This window comes from Cynocephalus volans, chromosome 1 (assembly GCF_027409185.1).
Source record: "Cynocephalus volans isolate mCynVol1 chromosome 1, mCynVol1.pri, whole genome shotgun sequence".
NCBI classification, from domain to species: Eukaryota; Metazoa; Chordata; class Mammalia; order Dermoptera; family Cynocephalidae; genus Cynocephalus; species Cynocephalus volans.
The window spans coordinates 143026352-143042047 of record NC_084460.1 but is presented as its reverse complement, the minus strand read 5'-3'; the positions used below and the strand labels follow the sequence as shown (position 1 = coordinate 143042047).

The following is a 15696-nucleotide window of genomic DNA, read 5'->3' as shown; positions in this document are numbered from 1 at the left end:
TTTGGAAAAGGCAAAACTATCGAGATAGTAAAAAGATCAGGAGCTCAGGGTCAGGGAGGTAGAGATAAATAGGTGAAGCACAGAATTTTTTAAAAAAATTTAATAGATGTTGATTTAGTAGATTAAATAGATGCTGACATCTTGTTAGCTTTGCTTCAAAGGTGTATTTATATTTGTTTTTAACAATTAAAATATAGGTACAGTTGGAATACCTTTTGCCCTCCTCCTCGATCCTGTTTCCTTACGCAGAGGTTGGTATTTATCTTTCTAGCTCATGCTCTTATGTTCTTTCTACAAATATCTGTAGATATTTAACATGTAGTATTATTGTGTTTCAAATATATACCATATGGTACCTTAGTACATACATTCTTCAGTTTGAAAAACTTGAGATTTATTTATGTTGGTACATGTATATTTACTTTTATTTTATTTTTTAATTTATTTTTAATTAATTTTTTTAAAGAAAATGTAATTTTATTAATATTATATTTTACATTCTGGGATGTTGCTGTGGAGCAGCTGGAAGAGGGGGGAGAGGGAAAGGGGAAGGAAATGGGATGGAAGGAAGAAGGAGGAGGGGGGATTGAGCCCTGTGGCACCCCACCTCATTCCCACAGGGGTGACTGGGGGGCTTCCAGCAGTGGCTTGGTCATTGCTGGGCTGGGTGCAGATGTCAGGGGAGTGTGGCAAAAGTCCTCACCCACCACCACACCAGCTCAGGAACCTGGGGCCCTTCTTGCTGTCACTTGGTGGTTGTCACTGGGCTGGCTGCAGGTGTAGGGGGGCCGTGGCTGAGGCCCGAGGTCCCCCTCCACCCCAGTTCAGGAGAGCCCGGGGCACTTCCTGCAGCAGCTCAGTGGTCATTGCTGGGCTGGCTGCATGTGTTGGGGGTTGTGGCCAGGGCCAGAGGCCCCCCACTGCCCTGGCTTGGGAGAGCCTTGGGGGCATCCTGCTGGCAGCTCATGGTGTCACTGGGCTGGCTGCGCACGTTGCAGGGGCAGTGTGGCCAAGGCTCGAGGCCCCCCCACCGCCCAGGCTGGGAGAGCCCAGGGTGGTGAGGCACAGATTTTAATGGCATATTCTATATGATACACTGTAACTATTGATACATAACATTATGCATTTGTCAAAACTCATAGAACTGTAAAACACAAAGAGTGAACCATAATATAAATTATGGAGTTCAGTTAATAGTAATGTATCAATATTATTTAATCAGTGGTGACAAATGTACCATACTAATGCAAGATGTTAATAATCAGGAAACTGTGAGGGGTGGGGAGAGACAGTGCATGGAACTTGTGTAATTTCTGCTCAGTTTTCTGAAAACCTGAAACTGCTCTAAAAAATAAAACCTTAATTTAAAAAAATAGTGAAAAGCGCAAAAACTAATATGGCAAACACTCATGCTTCAACTATGCAGAATGACATTTTGTATTAGTTGCTTCAGGTTTTTCTTTCTTTTAAATAAAAGAAATAAAATATTACAGTTTAAATATCCTGTCACCCTGTCCATAGGAAATCACTATTATTAGGGTGTATCCTTGAAGTCTCTCTTTTACACTTTTATATTCAAATATATACATGAGCAATGACTAGTATTATTTTTCAAGTGTTTAAAAAGAGTACATAAATTACATCAAAGTATAAGTGTTTTGCAACTTGCATTTTTCAACTTAATGCTTTAAAATCTACCCATGTTGCTAAATATAAATCTATTTCTTTTATTTTAAAAAATCTTTATTAAAAAAATGTAGTATCATATTCTACTGTATATATGCTACATCGTATTATTTATCCATTGCTCTATTGATGGATGTTCAGATTATTTCCAATTTTATGTTACTGCAACTAATGCAGCAATGAACTTTTTTTTGGTGACATATATAAGAGAATATGTGTAAGAATTTTTCTGGGATACACACTACAAATTGAATTGCTAAGTTGTGGGATATGTGCACTTTCAACTATCCTAGCTACTGCCAAATTGCTTGGCAAAGCAGCAATGCTAATTTACACTTCTACTAGTAGTGTGTGAGTGTTCCTGTTTTCTCATACCCACACCAACACTTGATGTAATAGATCTTTTGAATGGTACCAATTGAATAGGTGAAAAATATCTTTTTTAAAAATTAGTGTTCTTTGATTTCTAGTGAAATTGAGCTTCTTCTTATACAGTTATTGGACATTAGAATTTTGCCTTGTGTTGAATTGTCTGTTCTTATTCTGTGCCCATAGGGGGAGCAGTTTTTCCTTCTCTAAATTAGTTCCTAGTTAAAAAATTACATTCTGGCTACTCATCTTCTGTCAGTTACATTTATTTCATATATATTTTCAGTCTGTCATGTGTCTTTTTATTGATACCATTGTGGGAGAGGTGTAGACCCAAAGATAGATATGAATCCTAGTATCATTACTCATCACAAGCATGACCTTGGATATTTTAATTAATCTCTAACTGCATCTCAGTTTCTTACTCTGTAAAATGGGGTTGATAATAGTATGTATTTCAGAGGTTTGTTGTGAGGATTACATGAGTTAAAATGTAGAGCACTTACACGAACGAAGAGTGGTACACAGAAAGCAAGCCATAAATGTTAGCTATTATTTTAACATATAGAAGTTTTAAGGTTTTTTTTAACTGTTATACAAGGTAGATTTAAATATTTTTTGCTTTTATACATAATAAAATTTTAATTACATCTCACATAAAATAAGGTATTCAGGCATGGAATGGCAGGTCCACAAAGTCTTCATGGATAAGCTCCTTTCAGGTTCACTGTTTCTATACCTTAGATATGGACCTTATCCTCCTGATCTAATATAGTTGCCAAAGTGCCAGTCATCACAACCATGTTCCAGGCTTCAGGAGAGAAGGAAGGGCAGAAGTGGTGTCTGTTCTACCCCTTTTCAATTGGATTTATTGAAGTATAATTTACATGCAATAAAATTTACTTTTAACTATATACTTTGATGTTTTTTGACAAAAGTATACAGTTGTATAATTATTGTCACAATCAACATATAGAATATTCCTTTATCTTGAAAAGTTCCCTCATGTCCCTTGCAGTTAATTCCCATCCCCTTATCCTTACCTTCAGGCAACACTGATCTGCTTTCTTTCACTACAGTTTTGTCTTTTCTAGAATTTCATATAAATGAAACCATGCAGTATGTACTCTTTTGTGTCTAGTTTGTTTCACTTAGCATAATGCTTTTGAGATTCATCTAAGTTTTTGCATGTATCAGTAGTTCCTTTTTATTGTGTATATATATATATATATCACTGTTGGTTTATTCATTCACTAGTTGTTGGGCATTTGGGTTATTTCCAGGGTTTGGTTGTTATGAATGAAGCTATTATGAGTATCCATGTACACATCTTTATGTGGACATACTTTTTGTTTCTCTTGGGTAAATACCTAGGACTGGAATTGCTAGTTCAAATAGTTACTGTATGTTTAACATTATAAAAAATGACAAGCTGCTTTCCAGTGGGGCTGTACCATTTTGTGTCCCCACCTGCAAGTATATAAGAGTTCCAGTTGGACCACATCCTTGCCATTCTTTTAAAGTTTAGCCATTCTAGTAAGCGTGTGTTGGTATTTATTATTTTAATTAGAAATTCCCAAGTGACATTGGGCATCTTTTCCCTGAGCTTATTTGCCATTTGTATATAAAAGCTCAAAGTTTTGATGTGGTCAAATGTCTGTCTTTTCCTTCATTATTTTGCTTTTTGTATCTTGTTTAAGAAGATCCTTTCTTATCCCAAGGTTATAAGGATATTTTCAAATATTTTATTTTAAAAAGTTTTAAAATTTGATTTTTATGATTAGTTCTTTAATCCATCTGGAATTTATTTTTGAATCCAGTGTGAATAAGAATCTAGTTTAATTTTTATCCACGAATAGAAGCCCAGTTCTAACAACACTATTAATTTTTCCACCGATTGGTAATTGGTATTGTCACTTCTGTCACTTACCAATTTCTTGTATGTGTTTGGGTTCTGGTTTTATTTTCTATTGTCTCCTGCTCCAGTGACAACAATGTCTCCTGTATATTCTTGCCAACATGAGTGTATTCATGCTGTTCCTTATGTTTGGAGTTTTCCCTTTTAGCTCCACCTTTCAAAATCCTACACATGGTTCCAAGTCCAGCTCAAATGGCCTTGAAAGTTTTCCAGGATCCTGTCATATGCCTCTCTCTCTCCCTGAATTAAATGAAGAGGCTCAGCACACCTACAGCATTTTATTCTTTTACTATAAATCTTAGCTCATCTCCTCAGTATCACAGTCACTACTGTATCTGTTTGTGTGCTGCCAGAATGTAAATCCTTACACGTTTCTGTGTTAGGCAGAATAATGTTCCCACCTCCATGTACTAATTCTTGGAATTTGTGAATATATTACCTTACAAGGCAAAAGGGACTTTGCAGATGTGACTAAGTCAATGACCTCCAGATGAGCAGATTAACCTGGATTATCCCAGCAGGCCAAGTCTAATCACATGAGTCCTTAAAATTGGGGAGAATCTCTACCAGTTGAGTTCATAGAAGAATATGTGGTTGAGGAAAAATTGTCAGAGAAATGAAACGTTACTGGCTTTGAATATGGAGGCAGGAGAGCTATGAGCCAAGGAATGGAGGTGACCTCTAGAAGCTGGAAAAGGAAGGAGATGGATTCTCCTTTACAGCCTCCTGAAGGGAATGTAGCTACAGCCTTGCTGAGACCTTGGTTTTAGTGACATGAATGTAGGGCCAGCTTTGCTGATACCTTGATAGCCCAGTGAGATCTGTGTTGAATTTCTGATCTACAGATCTATAAGATAATAAAGTTGTGTTGTTTTTATCTCCTAAATTTGTAGTAATTTGTTACAGCAGCAATAGAAAACTGATGTATTTTCTCACCATGGAATCCCTTGAAACTTGATGCAGATCCTTAGATAAATACGAAGCGCTCAGTCGTTGTTCGTTGACTTGAATTGAACTGTAAAGCAGCATGAAGCTTGGAACTACAGAATGACCTCTTTAGGTTCTTACCACATCACTGGTGGTTGGTCTGATGCTCATTGCTAGCATCTAGACCTTTGTCAACCCACAGCAAATAAAGTCATTGCAGACTACTCAGCCCAGCTTTCCTCATTGTTGGTAGCCCTGTGCACTCCGACTTTGACTGCAGTAGTGATAAATACTCTGGCTATGTGCAAATCTTCACCTCTTTTACTTGTGCCAACAGCGCAATGATAGAAAGGCCCAGAGCAGATGTATTTTCCCTATGGTACTTAACGTGTGCAATAGTACTTGCGTGTACTTGTTTGATGCGGCCATTGAAAAACCTTTTGTAGTCTTTACCCTTATCTAGGGGAACAGCATGGGATTTGGAATCAGACATATAGGGACTTTGGAGTCCTGGCTCTGGTCTTTACTTTTCCTTACTCTGTGACTTAGAGTGGGTCACTAAATCTCTTGGAACTTCAGTTTCCTCATATTATGGTGAAGATAATAATACTTCCCTGAGTTGTCTCAAAGATAAAATAAACGATGTGTGAAAAGTTATTAGCACATAGTAGGTGTCCAATGAATGCTAGCTTCCTTCCCATCTCAGGTACATCACTACCAACAGAAACAGTCCAGGCTTCTTGTACTTTGAAGAGTTGATCACAGTGAGGTGATGTAACATGACATTTGTTCTTACTTTTAATTTGTTGGTTTTTTAAGACATAAGGCTTTGGATTGCCTAACCCTGTCTTATATTTCCAAGTTTAGAGTCTGTTTGTCATTTTAGATGTTGGGTTAAGAATATCCCATGTGCCATGGATGGTTTTAGTTATTTAAAGATTGAGAGGGGTTGATGGAGGGAACAAGAGGCAGAGGTACAGACCAGACCAAAATAAGATAAGATAGAGCAGCAGCATTATAGAGTGTTTATTTTCTTCTGACAGACAGAGACAGATTATCATTTTGGCCTCAGGAGCAACTGCTAAGCCACTCATCTGTGCCCACCTGCTAGGTCTAGTATGAGTGAGCACCTTGGGGCTATGACACTGACAAGAGACAAATGGCCTCTGGGGTATGGTGATGGGGAAGACATATTTAAATCTCAATGTCTTGGTGCCACTCTGCTTGTCTTCACACACCCTAAGCCTGGTTCTCAAAACTTAAGAATATAAAAATCAACTGGCAAGTGCTTGCTAAAAATGGAGACTTCCAGGCTTCCTTCTACTGAAGGATACAGGAGATCTGGAGTGGATCCCAGGAATCTGCATTTTATTAACCACGGCAGCTCTTTCTGATATGGTTGCCCCCCACGTCAGTGTTTCAGGGAGGTCGAGTCCCAGGCAGGAGCTCATCATTCATTGGTTATTTATTGAATGTTAACTAGGTGCAGTGCATAGTGGGCAACATAGCCCTTGCTTGCTATAGGTTTAATATTGAGAGGGAAAATAAGACTTGTATAAAGACAGGTTAATAGCTGCTGGCTCTCCAGGTGTCATAGTCTATTTTGTTATAACAGAATACCTGAGATTGGGTAATTTATAATGAACAAAAATTTATTTGGCTCACAGTTCAGGAGGCTGGGAAGTCCAACATTGAGGGGCAGACATCTGGTGAGGGCCTTCTTGCTGCATCATCCAATGGTACAAGGGCATAGAGAGGGTGAGAGATCAAACTCCCAGCCTCAGGCCCTTTTATAATTAGCATTAATCCTTTCATGAGGGTGGAGCCTCCCATTAGGCCCCACCTCCCAACACTGTTGCATTGGGGATTAAGTTTCTAACACACAAACTGTGGAGGACACATTCATATCATAGCATCAGGTTAGAGTCAGGCTGTTACTTCTTCCTTGTTCTCATTTCACTCTGTGCAAGCCTTGTATGGGTTTAGAATAATTTATGTACTCATCCATCAGATTGTGCATTCCTTAAAGGCAACTGTTTTTATCTCTACATATCTGCACAGTTCCTGAAATGCAGTTGGTATTCACTACCTGTTGAATTAGTGCATAAATGAGAGTGAGTGGCACAAAGTCATGTAAAAGTTCTGAGAGGGGAGAACTGGGGTGGGAAAGGGAAGGAGATTATATTCAGAGTATTAAGATCTGAAAATTGCAGACCCTGTATGGTGCTATGGAATTTCCCACCAAACTTCTCTGTGATTAAATGTTTCCCAATAACCCAAATGTATTTACATATTACCTTATTAATATTTGTGTCATACAGAGAAGTATCTCTTATCTTTGTTTTCTACAAGAATCATAACATGGTTAAACATACTACACAGAACTGCTCAATGATGTTAGGAAACACCAGGATCTGACCCCAGGAATTTAGGTGGCTGTTAGAACTTATTGTGTGATTCTTCCTGTTCTTTTTTTTTTTACTCAGATAGGATTCCTGCATCTTGACGGTATCATATGCAAAAAGAAGAGACACTCATCTTATTGTTGGGGTGATGGGCTAGGCAGGGCTGACCAAAGCTCGCATTTCTGCTTTCTCACCTCCACATAGGCCACTCTCCACTGCTCGATGCTTCCTTTCACTGTCCTGTGGCCACTGCAGGTTCTGCCTCCACTACACTGCTATAGAATTACCTCCTCTACCAGGTGCCCTTCTCCTATGGAGCCTCCTTGCCATCTTAGGCATGCCAGCATCTTAACGACTCTCATAGAACTTGTTGTAGCTAGTTTGTTTGGGGACATGTTTTCTTATTTTTGTTTTTCTGGTTTTCTCAATCTACTGTACCACAGGTGTTCTGTTGTAAGCCAGGACCATGTCTACTCTCCAATGAGTGCCTCAAGCACCTGAAGCGCCTCTATGCAATGCAGGAAATGATTAGTGTTCCAAATGCTTTGAGACTCATTGTTGACCTACAGCAGTGTTATCCATTATCTTTTCTTATTTCTGTGACTTTAGTTTTGGTCATGACTTCAATGCCACTTGTGGCAATCTTTTGCTCGAGGCACTGAACGTTAAAATATAGTTTATCTTCTTAGGACTTATGGAACATTATCTATTGTATTACTGCTGCTATAATCATCTCCTTCTGTCCATCTTGATGGCCTGGAAGAGAGGTAGTATGCTGTATTGGCTTTGGTTCTCAGAGCAGGTGGCACATCACTGAGGCCAGTGGCCTGGTAGGCGGGATGGCAAGATGAATATCACTGGGACTACCCTCTGGCACAATGTTTAGACAGGGAGGCATGATGTTCAAAAGGGTGTGTTCCTTGGACTTAAATGCATTGTGACATAGTCTGAAGCTTTATCTGCTCAACTTCATGCTGAAAAGATAGGAGCACATTTGTTTAGTCTCGAAGGAGGAAGAGTAGATAATTTTAGATTTAAGGCCACTCAGCATCTGCTTTTCCTTCTTGAGTCTGGAACCGTTATACATTCTTGAGAGAAGAGAACAGAGTTGGACTTGACATTGAAGGAAGTATGATGGTAAGGACAATTTAAGAGAACTCTTTCAAAATGGTTGAAATTTGGGAGAGAAAGTGCTGGTATGAAATGATGGAGAATTAAGAAATTTTAAAGCTTCTTGTGCTTGTATACACTTTGAGTGTTAAGGCAAATAATAACATGAAGCTCAAGAATTTATTTAGTGTATTGGAATAAACAGTTGCATCTTGGAATATGCATCACTAATTAAGACTGAGGAATACTTTATTTTGGTGGTGGCTCAAGATGAAATTCTAGTTTGTTTTCTCATCATGGTGTTCATTTTATGTTGAAGTTAGCTATTTTGTTGAGAATCCACCAAGAACATTGTTGAATCTCTCTTTCTGTGTGTAGGCATGATCTATGTTTTGTGTGGCTGTAACACCTGGGAATTAATGCCTGGGATTTAGATGTGCCAGAGTTTAAACTCCCTTTTGGGTGGTGAGTGAATGTGTGTATATGTTGGAGGGTGGTCAGCAGAAAGGGGCCAATGGGGATATGGGGAGTTGTCTTTTGTCTGCAGCCCAGAGGATGATGTTTGGTGTCATTAAGAGGGGAGCGTTTCTTTGGGTGGGGGAGAAGTGTGAGTTTTTAGGATAAACCACAACTGGAAGCCAGTGATTGAATCTTGCAGACCACTGTTTCAGGGCTAGGTGAAACACTTTCTTCGGGAAATTGCAAGTGGTGGGATCAAGCTGGGAGGGTCCTGAGGCAGGGCATTGTCATTTCCTACAGTGGTGTTTTCCCTGGGATTTTTGCTGGCTGCCCAGCAAGCATGTTCTACTTTGTGGATGAGGAAAGACTTGTGCTCTCCTTCAAAGGAGAATGAGTCTACTCTTTGGGTTTAGATCTAATTAAACTCTGTGCTACTCGGCTTTTACAAGCAGTAAGTTACACCTGTACACAACAGTAAAGCAGGGAACAAGAGATAGATTTGGATAATGACTTGTAGGAGATAGGAGCAAAGTGATGTTTGTGGGCATAGGCAATTTTTTCTCTTTACATTGAAAGTAAAGTAAAATGAATGTCATTTTCATTGCCAGGAGAAACTGGGTCTGTTGGGTGCCTTAGATAGGCAAGGGTCAAAGTCAATGCTGTGACTTCATTTTGTTTGTATCTTTAAAACACAGAAAGATTGGAACCATTAGGTTGTTTCAGATAAAAGGCCGAAGATACAGAAGTTCTGTAACTGAAGTAGGGAAACTCATTTATTTTCCCGCTTTTGATCACCTCATATCCTTCTACAAAAACCTTCAGCCACTCCACATTGCCTCCTTATTACATCCAAATGGATGTGCTGAGATACATTGATCCTCTCAGCCTTTGGGTGAAGCAGGAGCCTCTTAGCTTGTTATGGAGGTGGGTCGGGAGGACTATTTGGCTTAGAGTTGCACATTCTGGAACGGCCCAGATTTCCAAATTTCATGTTATCTATGACAGAGGCAATATGTTTTGCTTGTATGTTAAAAGCATGTATTAGGTAATTCTAAACATTTAAAAGCAACCACAATTTTCATAACTCTGTTTTGGCATTGTCTTCCTTTTAATATAACAAGAACCTTAAAAAAAAAAGGAGTTGGTCCAGGCCCCTAACTTCTCAGAGGCCCCAGTTGTCTGCTACACAGACTCTCACAATAGTCACAAGAGGCTAATGAGGAGGACAGACCTTTAATAACTAATCACACAAAGAATTCATTATGGTGAGGACTGGGGTGCCTTGAGAAGGTATAATGGGCCCTCCTCTGTTTGTGCTGCCAGGGAGGAATTCCCCAAGCAGATGAAATTGAAGGGGCTAGCAGAAGTCGGCCAAGTTTGGGGCGGGGGAGGGCTGATGTTAGGCAGCAGAGGTGATAAGTTTCAATAACCAAATTAGTTTTCTGGGAAATAGATTCTACAATGTTTTTCATATTTTGGGTTTGGGCAAGTGGGTGAATGGTGGTGTTATCAACCAAAACAGGTAACTGGAGGAAAATTATTTTCTGGCGGTGGATGGGTACATAGATGATTAGTTCAATTCAGGGTTATGTAGAATATGAGCTGGGTTGAGGATAGCTCGAGCTTATTTAATGGTACTTTAGGTTATTTGCTTTAGGGTGATTCATTTTAATTTTATGAGTAGGTACTATTGTTTGTCCCATTTTTGCAAAAGAGAAAACCGAGGCACTGAGAAGTTAAATAATTTGCCCAAAGTTGTGTAGCTAGTAAGTGATACAGTATTCAGACCTAGTCAGTCTGAATCCACAGCTCCTTCCACTCATTTTTTTATCCTATTCTTTCATTAACTATATCCCTTATCATATAAGTTATTTGAAAACCTTATTTTTAATGGTTACATAACTTATTTAACCATTCTTCTAGTTTTACATATATATTGTTTTTAATTTGGTGCCTGTATTTCCAATTATATCTTCAGGATAAATATCTAAAAGAGGGTTTCCTGTAGTAAGAAATATAAATTGTTTAAGGCTTCTTAAATCATATAAACTCTTTTCTAAAAAAGTTCAAAAAATTTAGTCTAGATGTATTTTTTTCAGTCCCATATGGTTGCATAAATCAAAACAAACAGGAGAACTCAGTGATATAAGTGGTAGTTAGGATAATGAATCAGAGACTGTTAGAGCAGGAAGGGACTCAGGTATCATCTAGACCCTCCTCCTACTTTTATTAATTAAGGACTAAGTCTCAGGGAGGTTAAGGGATATGCCCCAAACCACACCACTGGAGTCGGAGCTAGGACAAGAGTGTGCACTTAGCACTTGGTGATAATATAGTGTCTGAGTCTCTTGGATGGTTTAGATGATTCAAGGGTGTCCTGAAATGTCCACCTGGGGTCCTGGCTGGAGATTTAGGAGGATTTTAGTATTTGTGTCAGTTTTACAGTTTCCCCGAAGCTTCACAGTTGTATCAGAGGGGTGCGGAAGTAACCCAAAGGGTTCTGCTCTGAAATGAGAGGTCGTGTACTCACCCAAGGAAATAAAGAAGTCTGTTGGGCCAGGGGGAATTCTGGCATCCCCTTTCGTGAGTTTTCTTGGATCTGGCTTAGTGTCAGTTCACAAGGAAGATTCTGGACTCTTTATTATTCTGTTGACGGTACAATACGTTTGAACAAAGGGCTGTTCACATAATCAAAAACTCACATAATTCAAGACTGATTTTCTATAGCACTCATCAAAAGTGGAGGGTATTTCTGTTTTTAGCCAGAGGTGACTCTGCCATTTGGCAATGTGTAGACAAAATCTGCAATTTGATTTGGCTTGGGATCTGTCTGGCTGAGTGGGGCAAAACTGTTTTAACAACAAACCTCAAAGTTTCAATGGCTTAGCGCAATAAAGAATTGTTTCTTGCAAAATCTGAGGCAGGCTGTTTGACCGTCCTCTGTGTTGCAGATATGCTAAGACAAGATTACCAAGGCAAGAGAAGAGAGAGATAAAGGAGTCACGTAGACTCCTCACTGACTCAGTCTGGAAGTAACATGTGCCAATTTTGCTCACAGTCCATTAGCCAGAACTAAAAACGTGGTTCCAGTCTAATTGGAGAAGAGGCTGGGAAAAGTGTGGGGTGGAGCACACAGACATTTGACAAACACTAATGGTCTCTTTCACACACTTGGTGCTTGATACTTTGCAATTACTTACTTAAAAAAATTGTAGGCAATTCCATATCATTTCAGGTTTTAAACATAAAACTTTCACATTATTTTCCTTCAGATATGCTTACAGGACAACTTCATGGTGAAATACATACTGTCATCTTAAGAAATCCTTTCAAGCTCTGTGTTAAAAATAACAAAAGTTTTGCTTAATTGTTGTGAGATTTGGGCAAGTCACTTGACTTCTCTAAACCTCTATCTTAATTGAAAATGAAGTAATAATCCTTCATTCATAGGTATGTTGCAAAAATTAGGTCAGAAACTGCATGTAAAACACTTGACACAGTGCCTAGTACATGGTATTTTTTTTCTTTTTATTGGTATTGCTGATATGTAGTGGAATCTACTGCTGTTCACAATAGTACAGGATCCTCTTGATCAGTGATATATCTATAATTATCAGACGCTAGTGTACTTTACGGGAACAAGTGATGATTTGACCACGTTCCAGAAATGAAATGTCTTTATCTTCCGTGCACTCTTATCCTTATAGGTCATGGGGAGCTTCAGAGGTCATGCCCTCCCTGGAACCTTTTTCTTTATCACTGGTCTTTGGTGGAGTACAAAGAGTATTCTGAAGTATCTCTGCAAAAAACAAAAGCGGACATGCTACGTTGGTTCCAAAGTATTATTCCATCGAATAGAAATTTTGGAGGGAATTGTATTGTTTGGCATGGCTTTAACTGGTGAGTGGGTCATTTCTGTGTTCTGTTTTCTCCTTTTGGGTGTTTTCACATACAAAGAGAAGATTCAATATAAAAATCAAGAAATTGCTCAAATAATTTTTTAAAAAAATATATTTTTAACACATTCTAATTATAATTTCTAACTGATATAATACTTCAGGAAGGGGATACTTTAGGCTTATACAAAAGCCTATTCCTTAATGAATTAGTCTTAGTAGTTAACTTGCCTCCCCAGTCAAGGTGAATTTCCTTTATAGAATTGGAGCCTCTGAAATAATTTTGTGTGAATTGTTCTGCTTCCTGAAAGAATAAACCCCATCAGGAATTATTTGGCAAAAGACACCAAAATAATTAAATGATTATGTGAAAACTTCAATAATCATTGATTATTTCCTTCTATAAATCACTGGTGATAGGCTATAGAGAGGGGTAAAGGCAGAAGACCTTGCTTCATGCACTCAGCCTTTTTTCTTGGATCCTAAATTGGAGAAATAGTTTAGGCCAGATGACTTCTAAGGCCTTTCTATTGACTATAAAGATTTTATGAAAATGTTCTGTGTTTTTAGAGTTCTTCTGCAGCTTCTCCTTCACGATAGCAGGACTTCCCATTTTCCTATTAGAATTCTTCATGCATTTATCACTGCAGTAGGTCTTTGCTGTGGCCATCAAATTACAGAGTAATTTTCCAAGGGAGGACTTTTCTTGCCAAATTCTATAAATTAACAAATAAGGCAACATCTCTAAGAAAGTTTAACTAGAACATATGCTGTATCAGTCTGGGCTTTCTCAGTTATCTGTAATTGGGAGAAAGCTGAATTCTTTAGCATTTTTATCCAGAAACAAGCACAACCCCATCCTTTGTGACATCTACCCAAAGATGTAGTATCTAAGAAAGAAGTAATCAGCCTCTATAGGACTGATTTTGCAAATCCAAACCCCCAAATCATTCAGGATTTATCTTAGTCATTAGATTGGTATAGGCAGCAGAACTATGATCATCAGCATTGACAGTCTGAAATAGCTCTGCGATTCAGTTGGTTATCTTTGACTAAAGTTGGTTATTTGAACCAGCATCTGAACCTTTAAAACAAGCCTAAAGTGCCAGTGCTCAGCTGTTAGGGAACAGCCCAGAAAGAGGAATTAATGTCACAAGAGGACACTAGATTGAAATAAGGAATGGGCTAATCCTCCTGCATCTCCCTATATTCTAGGTAAAGTTAAGGAGAGAGTTGCTAAAACTGTCATGTTTCTCTACAGGCATGGCTGGGGAACAGTTTATTCCTGGAGGGCCCCACCTGACCTTATATGACTATAAACTGGGCCAGTGGAACCAACTCCTGCGTTGGCAGCATTTTACCATGTATTTCTTCTTTGGGCTGCTGGGCGTGGCAGAAATCTTATCTTTTACCATCAGTTCACTTCCCGTCTCCTTACGCAAGCTAATGTTGGCAAATGCCTTATTTGTGGAGGGTAAGTATGAATAAATATTTTCCTGTATTTTTCTCTTTTAGTCGGCACTTGTATAGCCCTTTGTAATGAAGGGCTTTGGTGTCTTGAGGCAGCCTTGATAGATAGGGCCATATATCTGGGCCATGGTGAGATGTTTGGGCGTCCCCAACAGGATGCCAAAGATCTTTCTTTCCTACTGACTCATTTAGTTGAACTGAGCAAACACAATCATTCAATGTGCTTTATCTACCTTTCACATCCATCTTCAAGAAGCATCTATAGTGGTTACTTATCTCTGAGTTGTTCTGGAGATCATCATTATTTCCACTTTTAAAAAGAGAAAAGTGAACTCAGAGTAATGAAGCATGAACATCTTGAAACAAGGCAACCACTTACAGCAGAACAGCTTGCACCATCAGCTAATTAGCCTTTTTCATGTTGATATCATAAGATCCTGCCATTACATGATAAGTAGGGCCTAAACAATTTTCATATAAAAATATGAGGTTCAAATTTTGAGAGGTTAATGAAAAACAATATTTTTTGTTTAGTTGGTCTCCCAGTTACTATAGGAGAAAAAAAAAAGCACCTAATAACTTGTTTTTCTTTATTACACATGTAAGAAATAGATTGATTATGGAACTAAAAAAGCCTCAAGTGATCAGGAGGCAATCACTTCCTAACTGCTCACCTTGCCTCCCACAAGGAGCTAAGAACTTTTGCTCATCTCCCTTTGAGAACAAGGGCTAGATCAAAGGTGGGCACCAACAACCAACAACGTGACTCATTATCTCAGGCTGTTACTATATTTGAATGAACTTCTTTTCCTCATCTAAATGTAAAGGATTAAGATGAAGCTGGAATCTCCATGGGATGAAAAAATGGAGTTAGTTCCTAATCTTTGGAGCTTCCAGAGCATCTTGTCATACCTACCAAAGTCCACCCTTGTGATTTATGTATGTGTTTGCTTCCTACAACACACTGAATTCCTTAAGGTGACACTTTGGCTCTTCATCTCCGTATTCACCTAAATTATTTTTCCCTTACCCTTGTCGTGCTTTTTAGTCATCATCCTGCACAGAAGATGCTTTCTTTAAAATATAGTTAGTTCAGGGCTGAGCCCGTGGTGCACTCGGTAGCGTGCTGTGCTAGCAGCGCGGCGACGCTCCCGCCGCCGCGGGTTCGGATCCTATATAAGAATGACCAGTGCACTCCCTGGCTGAGCGCCGGTCACGAAAAAAAAAAAAAAAAAAAAAATATATATATATAGTTAGTTCAAAATGTCATGATGTGTTAGAGGAGAAAATAAAGGTTGGGGAAGGGAAAAGAGGGTCAGATGTCAAATATTTCATTCTAAAGAGGAAGTGATGATTCTAAAAATGCCAGAGTTGCTTTACTGTAGAGATCAGGGGGCACCTGCTCTTTTAGACAAATGTGTGTGTATACAATTCTTGGACAAAGAGAGGGTGAGGG

The 15696-nt window shown here is 38.8% G+C and overlaps 1 protein-coding gene across 3 annotated transcripts in view; it reads left to right on the top strand.

The window, feature by feature from the left end:
* TMEM45A (transmembrane protein 45A) overlaps nucleotides 1–15696 on the top strand; it is a 68400-nt gene that overhangs the window by 37258 nt on the left and 15446 nt on the right. For 2 of the 3 annotated variants that reach the window (XM_063115364.1, XM_063115371.1), the window contains exons 2-3: nucleotides 12582–12774; nucleotides 14032–14244. In XM_063115364.1, coding sequence (XP_062971434.1) covers nucleotides 12585–12774; nucleotides 14032–14244 — 403 coding nt within the window. In that variant the 5' untranslated portion in view covers nucleotides 12582–12584. Of the gene's footprint in view, nucleotides 1–8322; nucleotides 8443–12581; nucleotides 12775–14031; nucleotides 14245–15696 lie in introns of those variants that run through there. The other variant, XM_063115358.1, reaches the window with a different exon arrangement.